The following is an 18,165-nucleotide window of genomic DNA, read 5'->3' on the forward strand; positions in this document are numbered from 1 at the left end:
GGGACTGTTCTACTGTCATATGGGGTCGCTATGAGTTGAAATCAACTCAACGGCATCTAACAACAATATATGTATCGTGTGTATATATACACACACACACACACTAAACATACACACTGGTCCAAGATGTAAAATTATCTTTTCCTTTGTGTTAGAGGTGGAAAAAAGAAGCACAAAAGCCACCATATTAGGCGACAGTCTCCTGTACTGTCTGATTGTATGAATGAGGGAACAGGTTTTCATACACGGTCTCAATTGTTGCACCCATTGACATGAAGGTTATTAAATGAAGATCATCAAATATTAGCTTAAGTAATGGCTATCTTTAGAAATACAAGCATATAGTAATCCAAGTAGCTATAAAAGTCTTAGAAGGTTAAGTTGTTTTCTAACAGCATGCCATGAAACCCTGCTTCTGTCAAGAGAACAAGGTAGAAGTCAATCATACATGTTTCATTACTACCTAATATTTCATTTAAAAAAAAGTAGGAGGGGGAGGGAATCTAGCTGCTGGAATAGTGAGACACACTGACTTACAATTTTCTTTCAATGATAGCAGGTTTTATGCCAAAGACAATTTTTCTATTTAGGTTAAAAAGAATAATAATAACAAAAGAAAAAACCTGGAAGTTTTCAATTAACCGAAGTCTTTGTACTCTGAATCCAAGCGTTACTAGCGTGTTTTTCTTTCTTAAATTCTGTGGCAATGGTAAACCAGTCATAGCTTTCATCACCTAGTTCTTCTATACTTTTTTCTAATGCTTTATTGTCTTTACGTGGCAACAGTCAGTTCAGCTACCTTTACTGCCCATGTAGGAGAGAGAATAGATACAACTGAGAAATTGAAGTTGGCAGTCATTTGTCTAACCACTCAAATAACAGAAGTTCCCACTACTCCTAACTCCACCACCAGGACTATCAGAATTCACTTTTCCTTAAGATTCTGTCTTCTTCATCCAAATTAATTGTTATTCAGGTTGGTTTAATGGGTTATCATATTAACCTTGGACTTAAGCTTAACACATGCCTGTGCCTATCAGAACCCATTTTTATTGATGAAAAGCGTAACTTCATGGCACATTTTGAAAAACCTGTCAGCTGCTGGAATAAAAAAAATTTCATAAATGGAACATAAAAATAACAGGAAAAAGCCACTTAATAACTAAATCAAAAGCTTTTAGTTATTTTAAGCATGCAATACCAAGCTAAAGTTACAGGTCTATGATGCTTCTACTATGTGACTAAGGATTTTTTAAGTTTAAAGACTAAGGGTAGCTTAAACTCACAAAAATAGAAGTATCTGTCTATACACAGAAGACATGGACTTCAATGTCTTTTGATAGGCATGGTAGGTATCTTATAACCGGTTAGTAGATATTTAAGACTCAATTCCTGTTATTTTCCTGGGTTTTAGTGGGTTATAGGGCTAGTTACTTATTTAACAGCAGAGTCATGAACAGAGTTTTATATTAGAAACTAGTTGAGATTTTTCTTACTGCTTTTTAATTTTCTTTTTAAAAGCAGAACAAAAACTGCTATAATAGTGAGACTGTTAACCTTGTTCAGCTCATTTAAAAAACATATTCTTTGCCAGGAAGTGTAGAAAGAAGAAAGGAGAGGAAATGTCTCTTTCCTTCCACTTAACCTGTACTTCAAAATGCCCACATCTTTAAAAAAATTAATTACAGGCTTGTTCTTTAGACTCTTCTTTTATCATTCAGCAATAGTCATGATTACACTCGTGGGCTACATTATGTTTTATGGTTTACATTTATCCAGATATCCCATGGCATATCATAACTGCTTGTTTACATGTCTGTCTGAACTATGAACTAAATAATAAGGATGTTAAATATCACTACACAGGGGTTAAAAGACTTTTAGGCCCGGCCAAACAATGGAAAAAGAAAAACTATATGTCTGATGCTACAGAAAGTCCCTTAAACAATCGTCTACAATTCTTAAATAATTAGAAATAATGTTTGATGTAGCATAAAGTCCTGCTTTGACTTAAATGAAATTTTAATACTGACTTTTGATCAGGCAATTAAACACAAAATAAATTACAACACTACTGTTTCTGTATTCAGAACACACTCAAATCCCTCAAATTTGTTTGTATCTATTTCTAGCCAGATTAGACCTTTATGATCAAATCCATTTTTTACTCGTCATCTTCTAATGCAAATCTTTTTAACATGCTTTAAAAAAATGATTTAAGCAGACTTAACTTACCCTTTGTCTAAAGTCTGAATCAGCATTTGGATTTAGCCCTAAAAGAGCCTGTTCATCCATCCCTGCTGCTATACTTGTAGTTTCCTGATTACAATAGGCGTGCCCTCTGATCCCACAGAAGAATCCACAAACATCTGCACACACACACACAAAAAAAAACAATGTTGAAAGAAAACAGTACTTGATATAAAATAGATGCTTATCCAGAATATAATTTTGGTAAAAATTATGCAAAGAAGTTTAAGTGTTTAAAGAACGTCTTTTTAAACTATCAAGATTACAATCAAACGAACTGTATTTTAAGAGAAAGTTCTAAGTCTAAGAAGAATGGGCCCTGCTAAATACTCCACAAGGAACGCTGGTGGTGCAGTGGTTAAAGCGCTGCACTGCTAACTGAAAGGCTGGCGGTTTGAACCCACCAGTCATTCCACGGGAGAAAGATATGGCAGTCTGCTTCTGTAAAGACTACAGACTTGGGGGGAAAGAAAGATTTCAGCCTTGGAAACCTTATGGGGCAGTTCTACTCTCTCCTATAGGGTCACCACGAGTTGGAACCGAGTGAGCAAAGGGTACCAAGAAGTACAAGAGAAGTCAAATGAAAAAGGAAGGAGAAGAACAGTAAAAAACCAGCAGTTCAACTTTTCCACAATGGCCTAGTTCTGCCCTTTACAGAACTCCACTCTTGCCAGCCAATTCTAGAAGTGTATTTCAGAGAATGTTTTTTAACAGTAGGTAAAAATGGACAAATAATACTGACTACAGTACTATTAAAGTATTGCTTTTTTTAAATACCTATTTTTTAGTCTCTGGAAAAATGCTAGATATGACCAGAATGAAGTTAGAGGAGTTTCATGAACAGACACGGTAATTATCTTTGCTGTTGTGAACTACCATAGAGTTGGCTCCGACTTACGGCAACTCCACGTACAACAGAAGGGAACACTGTCTGGTCTCATGCCATGCGCATAATTGCCTGCATGCTTGAGTCATTGCTGCCTTGCAACCTAGGGGGCTCATCTTCCAGCACATATCAGAAGATATTCTGTTGTGCTCTATAGGGTTTTCATTAGCTAATTTTCAGAAGCAGATTGCCAGGTCTTTCTTCCCAATCTGGAAGCTCCACTTAAAATCTGTCCACCGTGGGTGACCCCACTAGTAATTACAATACCAGTGGCACGCCATCCAGCATCGTAACGACATGCAAGCGACCAGAGTATGACAAACTGACAGACCAGGGGAGGAATCAATTACTTAAAACACACAGAAATCATTTTAAGAACTTCAACTTTTTTGCAACATATGGTCTAACATTCTCAAACCATTAAGCTCCAAAAAGCAACTTGCTTTTTGGGAGAATGTATATTTATTTACGCAAACTCTAAGTAAAGCGAAAAAACACATTTATTCTCTTAAGCACCTTTGAGTTATGAAGACCAGGCCTTGCTATACCCCCACTGAAAGACTATAGGGCTTCTTTTTTAACTACTATAACCAAACAGAAGATTGGAGTCTAAGGAGGCCAACAGACTAACGAGTGGGCCACAGTCTTTTAAGAATGGTGAAGCCACGGTCAGATGCAGGTCATCTGACTTCTGCACTCGTGTTTCCTGTCTCCCCTAGGCTTGCATGAATCAAATGGTAAGTCAGGATATGGGCTGAGAGCCTTGGAGAAGGAAGCACAGCCCGTTCACTTGCTATTATCATATATGTAGACTACAGCAAGGCAGTATAGCTCCCCACCAACCTCAGGATTAAGGTTCTAACAACTTTGAAAGACCCCTCATTGTTCTGCACCCCAAACTCAGCAAAGCCAGTGACAGTGAATCACCAGCATTAATCCAGTGGTATTCTGCCTTTTATCTTTGCACACTGCTCTTCTCCTTGTTATTGGTTAACCCCTGACCCGTCCTTCAAAACTCTGCTTAGAAGTCACCTCTTTCGAGATCATTTATTTGACCCCTATTGGCCACCTCTCCCAAGCAGGATTAGATGCCTTTCCTTAAATACTGCTGTGCTGTCACTGTCTGCTTAGTAGTTCTCACTAAGGATTGTCTGGAATATTCACCAATGTTGAACACTGGTTTGTATTCTAATCTTGCCATTTTTTACCTGGGGCTTCATGCATAACTTACAAAATCTGAAAGCCCTTTCTAGGAAATGGGGAAAAGACCACTTGCCTCAAAAAGTTATAAAGATTTCAATGCGATAAGATATGTAAAGCAAGCCTGACACACAGCGGACCCTCAAAAGGTTATAACACAGATGTAGGCAAAAGGCAGAGGGCTATTTGAAGCATTCTGAGCTTATCATTAAAACACGGAAAAACACAAAAGAAAGCCAAAGCGACAGAGAAGCTGATCCTCTCCCTGGAAACATGCACACACACAATTTCAGAGTTTCTATGGATCCCAAACAGAAATCCTATAAAAGCTTCCTTGAATTTGCCATAACTTTGGGAAAATTGTTTAAACTTGGTCAAGTCACTTTAACTGTATGAAGGGACACAGCCAAGGAGCTCTAAGGGAAAACATGGCCAACAAACAACAACCTGTGGAAACATACAAAGTTGTTACAGTTGTCAGTACAGAAAGAAGCCCCCACAGAGAAGGTAACTAGATAATAAACATGCAATGGAAGAAGGCAAATTACCTACATGTCTGCAAAGTGAGAAGTTACAAGCCATGAAAAAAGGTGACAATCTTCCCAATAAAAGATTGTGCATGTTTACATAATGTTCCAACACGACATATGCGTGCAAACTCAAACACTTGTTACAATGCAGTAAACACTTCAATTAACGCATCCAGCAAACATTCTAGGGGGAAGGAGGGGTGGCGAGCAACATCTAAAACATAAACCCTAACTTTTTCTCGATAGCCATTAAGAATCAAAACAATTTGGAAAAATTCCTTCACACCTACTTAAGTTCAAAGAGTACTGAATCTTCCCAGCCTTTTAACACCACTGAGAAGTTACTTTAATAAAGCGTAACTTTCCCCCCACTAACTAAACAGTACTTTTCAAAAAGTACTCGTTTTTCTGTTTACAGGCAAACAACATGTTTATCTACTGCGAAGTGGAAAGGAAATGAAGAAATGGAGTGTCCCTGCTGGCAAATTACTACACAAAAATACCTGTCATCCTTTTTGTCCTGGGGTGGGGGCGAATCAAGTTTGAGGTCCCTGAAGCTCAAGTTAACTACTGGACGGGGTACAACTGTTACAAATGGGCTTGGGGACCTTGCCCACCTTCTTGGATCCCTCCCCCAAAGGAAGCCTCGTGGCATTTCGGGTGATGAAACACCCGGCAACGGGCGGCCACGCACTAGAAATAGGTTCGGCGGCGCCGGCCGCGCGGCTGCAGCTCGTACCCACACCCACTCAGCCCACCCAACCCCGAGGCGCGCAGCCATGGAGCACCCAACCCGCATTCTTCTCCGACGGGCCGGCATCGGAGCTCCCCCGAGCCCTTCTGCCCAGCCAACTTCCCAACAGCCTCCAGCGGAACGCGTGGGGCTCGGTCCCGCTACCCGCTAGTCACCTTCCCTATCACTCCATCCCGCCTCCCCGCCTGCACTCCCGAAGGCCGGTCAGGGAGCGGGCAGGGCGGCCCTCGTCCTTGTCGTCGTCGTCCTCCGCCACGACCGCAGCGCTAACGCCAGCGATGGAGCTGGCCGGGGCCGCGCGCCTCTCGCCGCTCCGCGTCCCCGGCGCCTTCTCTTGCGTGGCGTCGGGTGGCCAAGCGAGCCAGCGGGCGGGCGGGGTCCGCGCCCAAGGAAAGGAAAGAACAAGAGGGCCGGCTAATGCCGCCACCGCCGCCTCCGCTGAGTCAGCGCAAAGCGCGCTCCCCGACTCGGCGCCGCGCGGGCCAGAGCCAGAACCTCATGGAGAGCGCGGGCGGCAGCCCCCGGGCCGAGGCAGAGAGCCTACAACTTCCAGCATGCAACGCGCAAGCGGCATTTCCGGGCGGCTGGGAGCTGAGCCTGCTACCTGGCGCTCGCTGGGAGGCGTGGTCACCGGGGCCTGTGGTGCATGCCGGGATGGGGCATCCGGCCCCGAGCCCCGCCTCCGGTCCCCGAATGCCAGGTTACGTCTGCGCCAGGTCGTAGGCGTAGGGATTGGGTTCGCGTCGCCGCCTACAGGCAGTTGGTATGTTAGGATGCGGAGCTCCAGGTACCAGGAGAATATGGCCCAAACCACGTGTGAGTCAATAGTTTAAGTGTTCTTCTGTGGCCCCACGTGCTGAGGAACGTGAGGACATTTTCAGATCGCTGAATTTTAATATTTTATTGATATTTCGTCATTCATGGACACAAGGAGATCATACTTAGGAACACTTAGTCGTAGATTTTCCTCTATGGTATAGTGTTATTTCGTTCATTTATGTGCCGATTTATTAATACAGCAAAGAGGCAGTAGATTCAGGCTGTCTAGATTTGAATCCCATCTCGGCTGCTCACCAGGTGCTAACGTCAGGCACATTACTTAATCTGTGCTTCAGTTTACTCATCTAAAATAGGGATAATAATAGTACTGACCTCAAAGGGTTAAAATGACTTTATTTGGCACACAGTAAGTGCTCAATATTAAGGTTTCATTGTTATTTATTCAGTATATAGTAAGTACAGTCTAGGATTCAGTCATCGAAACTACAGTGAAGAACAAGCAAAACTTGGAGAAAAAATGAGAACAGAACTGAATATAATTCCTGTAACAATTTAATGGCTACATCAATTGGGTGGTGGTTAAGAGCTAGGCAGCTAACCAAAAGGCCAACAGTTCGAATTCACCAGCCTTTCCTTGAAAACCCTATGAGGCGGTTGTACTCTGTCCTATAGGGTCACCAAGTGTCAGAATCAACTGGACGGTAACGGGTTTTACAGGTACGCAAAACACCATACTAGGCATTTCATTTATAAAACATCTTGAATTCCTTTTGCATCACATATTTTTGTTTAAATGTGCCAGGCTAGGATTCCTGTCTTGTTTATTTCACACTATCCCCAGAGCCTAGCACAAGTGCCAGTCTGTATTTACAACTCAAAGGAATCATTGCATGGGTTCCTACATTAGCTCTAATCATCAATTGAGGCCTAGTACTAACTCAGGCCCGAGTGCCTCCAAAGTAGATGGTACATAGAGTATATTCACTACCTGCTCTTAAAGAAACCTGCAATTCAGCCTATTGTATAACTATCTTTACTCACCTTTTTCATTTGTAATTTTAAAGAAAAATTCAGCTTTTTTTTAAACAACCCCCAAAAAAACCCACTGCCCTCAAGTCGATTCCAACTCATAGCAACCCTATAGGACAGACTAGAACTGCCCCGTAGTGTTTTCAAGGAGCACCTGGCGGATTCGAACTGCCGACCTCTTAGTTAAGAGCTGTAGCACTCAACCACTACGCCACCAGGGTTTCCTTTTTTTTTTTTTTAATACAGTTGTGTAAAAATGTACTTCATATGTCAAATGACAGCCATTTATCTACAGTTTATCTAACATTGGGCTTTTTCTTTAGAGTAGTTCATATACCTAGGATAGTAAAAATCTTTCAATTTTGGGAGTTCATATTATTTCAGAACAAATTAAAGAAGCACTTGGAATTCAACTGAAGAGGATCTGAGAGCGATACTAAATTTGACCATTCCATATTCTGGCTCCCCAGTCCATGAAGGTGTGGACAGTGTCTCATCTCAGACTAACATAAAATGTCAGTAACCCTGTCATTATTTTAAATTAAAGGATGTATGTTTGCATATGGCAATGCTTTTATCTATTAATTGCCAACACTGAGAATTTATGTGCCAAACGTAGTTCTAAGTGTTCATACGTTAATCCTCACAACCCTATGAGGTAACTACTATTATTATCCCTATTTGATTGAGATGGAAATTAAAGTGCTGTCAAAAACATAAATGTGCAGAGAAACACCAAAAATTAGTGTAACAGAATATATTTATTTTGAGTAGTCACGATTCAAATCAGGCAGTGTCTGAACCCAAAGTATTTGTAAAGCAAAATCAAACCAAACCCATTTCCAAAGCTGTGTTCTTTACAGAAGCAGACTGCCACATGTTTTGCCCACTGAGCATCTGGTGGCTTCGAACCGCCAACCTTTCCATTTAGCAGCTGAGTGCTTCAGCCACTGCATGACCAGAGATCTTCCTATTTGGAAGGATGCTCCGAAGACAGTATGATGAAAGCCATAGGTCATTGTTATGTTCATTTATCAGGAGATAACCTCAAAACAGCTGCAGAGTTTCAGGTTGTTGGAGAAACAGACTCACTAAGGACAAGCCATACATTTTCCAGTCAGATCCTCAGGGTTTCTGCTCCTAGAAACTGGTGCACAAGGATAATTCTCTAAAAAAGCCCAATGCCTAAGGCAAAATGATCTCTGCTAAACTGCTTACTGGGTGATTGTTTGACTTGAAGGTGACTTTAGGAAAACAGTTCCTTAAAGGTTCAAGGTTCAAAAAGACACTTAAGGGCAGGTAGCCAGGGTGGGTCAACCCAATTTCATGAACCCAGAAATCTGGATTCCAGGAGGATCAAAACGATTTTGAAAGTGCACAGAAGTTAAGTAGTAGAGCTGGGATTCAAACCCACATAGTCTGACTCTACAGTCTGTGCTCCTAACCTCTGTCTCTCAAATCAAGTTCCATTAAGGTTGATGATAGTTTTGAATTATAGTACTAAGTCAGTTCTTCCTATAAATATGCTCAGATGTCCCTTTCTTATAACGTTAAAACTTTACTTGCTCCTGCCTTATATTTTTCTCTTTTTTTTTTTTCCATTTGCCAGAGTACTTGCAAGAAATATGGTAAATAACATTTATGTAGTTCATTATGATTTACAACAGACCTTCATATATATTTTCTAATTTGTTCCTCTTAACCTTGTAGGGAGAGACCAGGTGTCATCATCATTGTTTTTAATTTACAGATAAGGAAACCGAGGTGGATTTATATTAACTTATCATTCCTTTGAGTAAGTTGATTGTTATTTCGATGTTGCCCCTTTTTTTTTTTTTTTAACTTCTCATGTCACACAGCTAGTAAATGGTGGAGTAAAATCTTGAACTCTTGATTCAAGATTTCTTATCTCCTGTACACCATATTTGTTTCCTATAGTTATTCTTCTGTTTCCTCGTTTTTTTGTAAACTGTCTTCTGCTCCCAAATCACTCTATCAAACTTCTACAAATTATCCAATCCTGTGAACATTTTTATTTATTTATTCATTTCTTCCAACCTCTCTTTCCTTTCTTGGCTTCTGATCCTATATTATCCTCAAACTCCTTTTACTTTTTTAGCCACTCTTGTCTTCTTCACCACTTTGCTACTTTTGTTCTCTCAACACATCTTCCCCAAGGTTATGTCCTTAGTCATCTGGTTTCTTTCTCTATACTCTCTCCCTTAGTAATTATCCATTTCTGCAGCTTCAATTCTTGATCATATGAAGATGATCCCAAATTCTATACCTCTAGTTCTCCTATTCTGTATTCCCAACTGGCATTCCCAGCCACCTACACGTCTCCCTAGCACCTCACCTCTGCCATGTTTAAAATCAAAGTCATGATCATCCCTACAAAATATATCTCCTTCCTAATGGGGTTTTTTCTACCAATGTATTGAGCCTCTCAATATGGCTCAGTGCACTTAGGGTCATCTTTGCCTCCTTCGTATTCAATGACCTGGTTGTATTTCAGCATGACATTTCCTATCACATCTTTTTTGCTTTCCTTACTTCCTCTACCTTAGATTAGACCCTCAAGGTGTCTCTCCTATGCTTAGTGAAGTAGCTTCATTCAAGGAAATATATCCAATACTTGCAATGGCTATCTCTAGATGGTGAAATTGTGGGTAACTTTTGTTTTCTTCTTTGTACTTCTTGGAGTTAAAAAAAAAATTCTCTACAGTGACCATGAAGTACTTGCATAATCAGAATAGGACTTTAAAAAATACTCACAATAATAAAAGGAAAAAATAGTTTCATTCACTGAGCATTTATTGAATGTTACTTCACTAATGAAGCCTTTCTTGATTTCCTCAACTAGACTTGTTTGATCATTATTTTGATGTTGCTTTTTTAAAAAACCTCTCTTAGGTTATTAATATGTCTTTGTTTTGTATTAAATTTGGGTGATTGTCTTACCCCTATTTGACAGTCAATTCTTGCAGTCTGAAAGTAAGTCTTACCCGGATTCTGTTGATGGATAATAATTTCTCAATATATATTCATGAAAGGTATTGACCCCAAAATAGCATAATTATGAGCTGATAACCACTGGGTCCTCTGTCAATTTTTTTTCTTTGTGTGCTTCATCTCAACATTTATTAAACCTAATGCCATTGTCACCAAAAGCTCATTCAGGATTGGCTTCTTGGCAGAGAGGGCAATTGGAAAACAGGTCAGGTATGCCATCTTTATTGGTCCTAGCGCAATCATTGGTTTCTTTTAAAGGAAGTGGGTGTTAAGTAGGAAGCCTGAGAGGCAGAATAGAGCACTGGAGCATTATTCAATATAAGAAAACTTTATTATTTTTTTTTAAATCCAAAGCATTTGCATGGTCTCTTAAAAAAAAAAAACCCTGTTGCCGTGAAGTACATTCCGACTCATAGCGACCCTACAGGACAAAGCAGAACTGCTCCACAGGATTTCCAAGGTGCATCTGGTGGGTTCGAACTGCTGACCTTTTGGTTAGCAGCCGTAGCTCTTAACCACTTGGACCTCGTTATAATGATACCTCTTCACAGTAAGTCAGCTTATTGTTCATTGTTGTCAATATTTAAATGTCAGTATCCATGAACAGAAAGTAGAAGCACTATAAGGAGCCCCAGTGGTACAGTGGTTAAGTGCTCAACTGCTAACTGAAAGGTCGGTGGTTGGAATCACCAGCGGTTTTGTGGGGAAAAAAGACCTAGCAGTCTGCTCCTATAAAGATTATAGCCTAGGAAACCCTCTGTGGGCAGTTCTACTCTGTAACATAGGGTCACTATGAGAAGTACAACCAGAATGCTCCTTAGAAGCAAGGATGGCAAGACTGCATCTTACATACTTTGGACATATTGTCAGGAGGGATCAGTCCCTGGAGAAGGACATCATGCTTGGCAGAGTACAGGGTCAGCGGAAAAGAGGAAGACCCTCAACGAGGTGGATTGACACGGTAGCTGCAACAATGAGCTCAAGCATAACAACGATTGTAAGGATGGCTCAGGACTGGGCAGTGTTTCGTTCTGTTGTGCATAGGGTCGCTATGAGTCGGAACTGACTCGACAGCACCTAACAACAACATGAGTTGGAATGGACTCAATTGCACACAGCAACAACCAGAAGCACTATACATTCCTAAATCAGACACCTTTAAAAATTCAGATTCTACTTACCTATCACAGATTTCAAGTTTCTTTCTTTGTATATTGTCTGTCTTTAATTTCAAGCGAGGGAATGGGAACACTTGGGATTCTTAGACTCAGTGAGGAGGTACTTCTATTTTAAAACATCTAGTTTAAAATCCTTAGAGTGTTCTCATGACTTATGGCCCCGATCCATCAAAAACAGTACTAAAAAGAAATAAAGTAAAAGTGCTGTTCTTGTGTGTATGTGTATTAGATTCTTGCCTTGAGCCTTAGTCTAAAATTTAAAAAATCAGACTAGCATTGAATGAAGAATTTGATGTTACTTTGTAGATAGGGAGCCAGATGACATACATAACAGGAAATCACATACTTGGTGAGCTTATTTTTTAAACACTTACATGGTATTAACTGTGTTCCAATTACCTGTTTAACTACTTTAAAAACACTGCTAATCCTCATGATAATCCAATGAGATACGTCATAGATGAGGAAACTGAGGCACAGAGAGATGAAATAACTTGCCTGATGTCCTTCAGTTACCAAGTGGGAGAGCTGGAGTTTGAACCCAGGCAGTCTGGCTCTACAAACTATGCTCATCAAACTAAGCTAATTGAATTTGACCATCCCTGAGCCTGAAATAACTGTTCTCCCAGTGAAAGTCAAGGGAAGTGCCTTTGGGCATTAGTTCCAGGTAAATAATGTTCCATTTCTTTTGATAGGTTTATTAAGAAACATCTATTAAGTGCTCAATTGCACAGGATGCTGTACCAAATACTTCTTGGGTGTGATTGGATTAGAAATCTGAATTCAGGGCTCAGGCTCTAGGAGGAGGCTCTCTCTTGGGTCTGGGGGAAGATCCTTGTCTCAGCTTCTTAATCCTGGCACTCCTTGGTTCTTCGGCATCTACCTTCCCCCATTCATGCTTCCTTGCTTCTCTGACTAATCTGATCCTTTGATATCTCAAAAGTGGTTGGTTTAAAATACACCCTACACTGCTATGGTCTCATTAACATAACAAAGAAAAGCCTATTCCCAAATGTTGTTGTTGTTAGGGGCTGTTGAGTCGGTTCCTACTGATAGGGACCCTGTGTACAACAGGGTGAAACACTGCCTGGTCCTGTGCCATTCTCACAATCCTTATTATGTTTGAGCCCATTGTTGCAGCCACTGTGTCAGTCCATCTCGTTGAGGGACTTCTCTTTCTCTCTCTTTTTTTTTGTTTTGTACAGAACAAACTCTCCCTTCTTAACCTTGGGTTCCCTATTACCAGCTTTCCTGTCCCCTCCTGCCTTCTAGTCCTTACCCCGGGCTGGTGTGCCCCTTTAGTCTCGTTTTGTTTGATGGGCCTGTCTAATCTTTGGCTGAAAGATGAACCTCGAGAGTGACTTCATTACTGAGCTAAATGGGTGTCCGGGGGCCATACTCTCAGGGTTTCTCCAGTTTCTGTCAGGCCAGTAAGTTTTTTTGTGTGTGTGAGTTAGAGTTTTGTTCTACATTTTTCTCCAGCTCTGTCTGGGACCCTCTATTGTGATCCTTGTCAGAGCAGTCAGTGGTGGTAGCTGGGCCCCATCTCATTGTAGGGTTTTTATCTTTTTTGCTGACCCTCTACATTATCAAGCATGATGTCCTTTTCCAGGGACTGGTCCCTCTTGATAACATGTCCAAAGTACATGAGATGAAGTCTCACCATCCTGGCTTCCAAGGAGCACTCTGGATGTACTTCTTCCAAGACGGATTTGTTAGTTCTTCTGGTAGTCCCTGGTACATTCAATATTCTTTGCCAACACCGTAATTCAAAGGCATCAGTTCTTCAATCTTCCTTATTCATCGCCCAGCTTTTCCATGCATATGAGATGACTGAAAATATCATGGCTTTGGTCAGGCACGCCTTAGTCCTCAAAGTGCCATCATTGCTTTTTAATACTTTAAAGAGGTCTTTTGCAGCAGATTTGCCTAATACAATACGTCATTTTATTTATTTATTTATTTATTATTTTATTGTGTTTTATGTGAAAGTTTACAGAGCAAATTAGTTTCTCATTCAACAATTAATACACAAATTGTTTTGTGACATTAGTTGCAAACCCCACAATGTGTCAGCACTCTCCCCTTCTCCTCCCTGGTTTCCCTGTTTCCATTCGTTCAATTTTCCTGTCCCTTCCTGCCTTCTCATCTTTGCTTTTGGGCAGGTGTGCCCACTGAGTCTTGTGTACCTGATTGGACTGTGAAGCCCGTTCCTCATGTGTGTTGTTGTTTGTTTTGTAGAACTGTCTAATCTTTGGCTGAAGGATGAACTTCGGGGGTGACTTCAGTTCGAAGTTAAAAGGGTGTCCGGGAGCCATATTATCAGGGCTCCTCCAGTCTCTGTTAGACCAGTAAATCTGGTCTTTTTTTGTGAATTTTAATTTTGTTCTGCATTTTTCTTTGATTTCTTGACTGCTGCTTCTATGGGTGTTGATTGTGGATCCAAGTAAAATGAAATCCTTGACAACTTCAGTATTTTCTCCATTTATCATGACGTTGCTTATTGGTCCACACGTATAGGGGTTACGATTTACAACATGTATTTTTTTTTTGGGGGGGGGACACAATTCAATCCATAACAGAGAGGCAGGAAGTTCCATTTTACAGATGATGGAACTGAGGCTCAGAAAGGTGGTGACCTTCCAAAAGTCACACAGATAGTGAGCAACAGGGCCAGAGCTCTAGTCCAGTTCTCTTGACTCTAAGTCCAGTGTGCTTTCCCCTATATTAAATCCCTTTCTTGCAGTCTGAACTCTGCTGTTACCTTGGCAACAGTGTAGAACACTGGTGCCTGGAAACCATGATACTGCCTTCTCTGTGTGCCACAAAGTTCAAAGTTTAACTGAGGTCATCTTAGCTACTAATGCTTGTGTTAAATTCTCTTCTTCGTGTACTTCATTGTAATGCTTGTTAAGCCTAGTGCCCTCGTCACCAAAAGCTCATTTGTGATGGGCTTCTTGGCAGACATATCAGATATGGTGTCTTTTTTGGTTTGAGTCCAGCCATTCTGTTTCTCTTAGTCTCAATTACCTGAAAGGAAGTGAATGTGAAGGAAGAAGCCTCAGAGACGCAGAATAGCTGAACAGTGGCCTAAAGTGAGGTTTTTTTTTTTTGCCTGTTTGGGCTTCCCATTGCATCTTTGACAATGTTGCCATTTTACTTAGAGTAGCTCTTGAGAGATTTGGCTGTTAGGCAAAATTGAAGGGCCTTTGCCTTTCTGTTGATTTGAAGCAACAGACTCTTTAAGAGTGGCTCTGATAGGGAATAGTCTTTAAGAGGACATAATCATGTCTCTGTGGCTCATTTTTCATCCAATTATGAAGTTATGAAGAGTCAGATAATGCCCAGATGTATGATCAGAATCCTAAGAAAACTTTAAATGCTAGGTCATTTAAGATTTTGCCAGCAGGTGGCACTTCTCCCCTCACCAAATACCATCTTTCTCCAAGGAAAGAAACACTGGTCCTATTTGCTGCTATTGAGTTTCTTACAATCTTCACAATCTCCTTAGACTCTAAACCATTGCCGTTGAGTCAATTCTAATTCATAGCAACCCTGTAGGCCAGAGTAGAACTGCCCCACTGGGTTTCCAAAGCTATAATCTTTAGGGAAGCTGACTGCCACATCTTTCTCCTCCTGGCCTGGACAGCTGGTGGGTTCAAACTAATGACCTGTCATTTAGCAGCTAAGTTCTTAACCACTGCACCACTAGGGCTCCTTAGACCCAAACCCTTCTCATTCCCCTTTGTAGCATTTGTAGCATTTATTCACCAGCCAATAAGCTACAACTTTTTGAGATGCCAGCCCATTCACTTGTTTGCTCATTTGTTCATTCATTCATTCATTCATCCACATCCATCCTACACAGATTGTGCCCGGACTAACAGGCCTTGTCCTGGGCACTGGGAACACAATCATCTATTATCTAGGCTCAGGTGTGCCCAAATCAATTTATTATAAAATCTCTTCTCTCAGAGAGCTTTTAACTAGTTGGAGAAAAAAGACCTATGTATGCCATGACAAAATTGGAGAGCTATATCAGACAATGTTATAATCACATGCTAAATTTGTGTGATTGATCTTAATAGAGTCCTAGGGTTGTTCTGCCTATTCAAAAACATAAGTAAATTACATCTCAATTAAGTTCTAGGAAATTCGTTTCCAAGTCAGGTGAAAACTGTGACTTTCTATATTAATAAAGTTTGAAAGGAATGAACTGGTCCGCAATAACTGAGATAGGCAGGGGCTGGCGTAAGGGGAGGGGACAAAGAGTCATTTAATATCCGTCTCCCAACCCCAGGATGCTTCACGGGCATAAAACCGAAGTCCTGGTCAACCCCGGACTGAAAGACCAGCGTCTTGCCCTGCCCATTGTTGTCTGAGGTTAGGACAACGGTTGGGGGGCGAAGAAGGGGGACTCCAGGGAATTAGATCCCGGAGTCGGAGCCCGGGCTCCTAGCGCCCGGGAGCGGTGGCGGCAGCGCTTTGTGGCGCGCGCGGGTTCTACCGCGGGCGGCGCGGAGGCGGGGCCGGACCCAAGAGGCGCCGGTCTTCCCCGCGCTCTGCCCGGCCGCGGGTACCGCGCTTGGCAAGCCCCATGCCGGCGGGCTTCCCTGCGCGCACGAACAGCCGCCTGGACACGTTCCTGCGGCGGCACCTGCCACCGGAGATCTACGACGCCATCCGCGCCTACGAGTCATGCGTTGTGGTGTCGGACTCGGAGAAACATACCTTCAAGTATGTGGTGCTCAGCGACCGGGTCATCTACCTGACCGAGAACCCGCCCAAGTCCATTCGTCGAGTCGTAGCGTTGCGGGACGTCGTGGCTATTGACCTGGTGAGGAGAGGGGGCGGGCGGGCGCGGGAACGCAGCACGAACCCCTTTTCTCTGGCTTCCGTTTTCCAGCCTTCCTGCACGCGGGAACAAAGAGGAGGAGGAGGAGGAGGAGGAGGAGGAAGAGGAAGACCTTCCCCATCCCGCCCGGGACTCCTGCACTCTCCTAACTTAGTTCATTACAAGCAGCCACGGAGGAAACCTGCACATTGCAAATAAAGATGCCTTTCCCATTCTCATCGTGTATATCCTCTTGCCTCCTCCTCCCTCTTCTACCACCGTAGAGCTATGGCTTGAGAACATAACCACCTCATCAAGATTATGTCGTAAAGTCATTCCTTCCTTCACTAAGCACCTTGTCTGTTCCAGGTACTGTGTTACACCTCGAGCATGCAAAAGCAAAGTGGGCTCCTTCCTAGAAGCGGTTGTGGGAGAGACAGAAAGCCAACACCAGTGCAAATAAATGCCATGTGATAAGTGGTGCTAATGCCTTGTTTACTGTTTTATCCCCAGCTTTTAGAGCATATTAGGTGTTTAGTATGAATAGGTGAATGCATGCCTTAATGAGATGTGCACAGGTTGCCTTGCAATCTCAGGCAGGTTACTTGATCCAGATTGGGTACAGGGCATGCTGGGAAAACTTCCTGGAAGGAATGTCATCAGAGCTGAGACTGGAAGGAGATAAAACCTGGCAGTAGCCATGCCTTGTCCCAGTTTTTAGTGTGTTGCGAATGTTACCCCTTTCCTCCAGGAATAGATTTCGCTTATAAACCAGCAACAGATTGGAAGCACAGTCACCTCTCCAGTTACTGTTTTTTTTCTCCTTTGTCTGAGCAGCACTCCAGGTTTGTTTTTCCTTTTTCCACTGGGGACAGGTGTCTAGCCTCTTTTTTTTTTCTTCTCTTACCTGAGTGCATCCCCCAGGGAGAGGTTGGCACGACTCAACGGGGCTGCTTTACCAAGAGAATCAGAGGTTATTTTGAAAGTATTCATATGGAAAATAATAAATATTAAATAAAAAGGTATTTCTATTTACTTTGTGCAAATTTATTTTGCCTCTCTTTTTGAGTAAAAGTTGGAAGAAAAACTTTGTCTTTTTCTTCAAGACCACTATATCCATTCTCTTGAACTAAATTTTTTTTTAATTTTCTTCAGCAAATATTTTAAATCATAATAAAGCCTCAACTTTTTCTATTTCTTCAGTGTAAACATTTATTGTTCGACAAAAAGTAACGATTTCAGGATATTATTTTAAAAAAAAAAGTTGCCATTGAGTTGATCCCCCAAAAGACACAGTATATGTACTTCAGAAGTTGTTCTGTATTTTTCTTTTTAAGCTATCAGAATCTGAAAAGTGCAGTAACACTTTCTTAGGCCCCTGAACCAAAAATCCTACAAGGAGGTATAACAACTTCTTTGATCAAGCCTTATGTACAAGGTTTATCTTTCAGGCACAGTGAAGAATGTACATCTGAAAACGTCCTGAACAAATCTTTCAGCATTGTTGATAGCATTGAATGTCCATTTTGCACAATTGTAGTTTAACTTTGAAAGTTGTAGGCCCCGAAAAGACAATTATGTCCTAAATCCCTGGAACCTGTGAATACATTACATTACATGTTACATATGATAGAAAGGAATTAAGGTTGCAGGTGGAATTAAGGCTGCGAATCAGGTGACTTAAAAATAGGGAGATATCCTGTATCATCCAT

At 41.6% G+C, this 18,165-nt stretch overlaps 2 protein-coding genes across 2 annotated transcripts in view; one reads left to right on the forward strand and one right to left on the reverse strand.

Annotated features, from left to right (window-relative positions):
- Positions 1–5,602, reverse strand: part of XPOT (exportin for tRNA) — a 41,341-nt gene extending 35,739 nt beyond the window's left edge. The window contains exons 1-2 of the mRNA XM_023558445.2: positions 5,370–5,602; positions 2,236–2,369 (exon numbers count right to left, since the gene is read on the reverse strand). Coding sequence (XP_023414213.2) covers positions 2,236–2,369; positions 5,370–5,376 — 141 coding nt within the window. The 5' untranslated portion in view covers positions 5,377–5,602. The remainder of the gene's footprint in view (positions 1–2,235; positions 2,370–5,369) is intronic.
- The window catches only part of C4H12orf56 (chromosome 4 C12orf56 homolog), a 98,177-nt gene continuing 85,472 nt past the window's right edge, over positions 5,461–18,165 (forward strand). Inside the window, exons 1-3 of the mRNA XM_023558434.2 lie at positions 5,461–6,436; positions 6,847–6,944; positions 16,079–16,456. Coding sequence (XP_023414202.2) covers positions 5,461–6,436; positions 6,847–6,944; positions 16,079–16,456 — 1,452 coding nt within the window. The remainder of the gene's footprint in view (positions 6,437–6,846; positions 6,945–16,078; positions 16,457–18,165) is intronic.

Source organism: Loxodonta africana, chromosome 4 (genome assembly GCF_030014295.1).
Source record: "Loxodonta africana isolate mLoxAfr1 chromosome 4, mLoxAfr1.hap2, whole genome shotgun sequence".
In the NCBI taxonomy this organism is placed as follows: domain Eukaryota; kingdom Metazoa; phylum Chordata; class Mammalia; order Proboscidea; family Elephantidae; genus Loxodonta; species Loxodonta africana.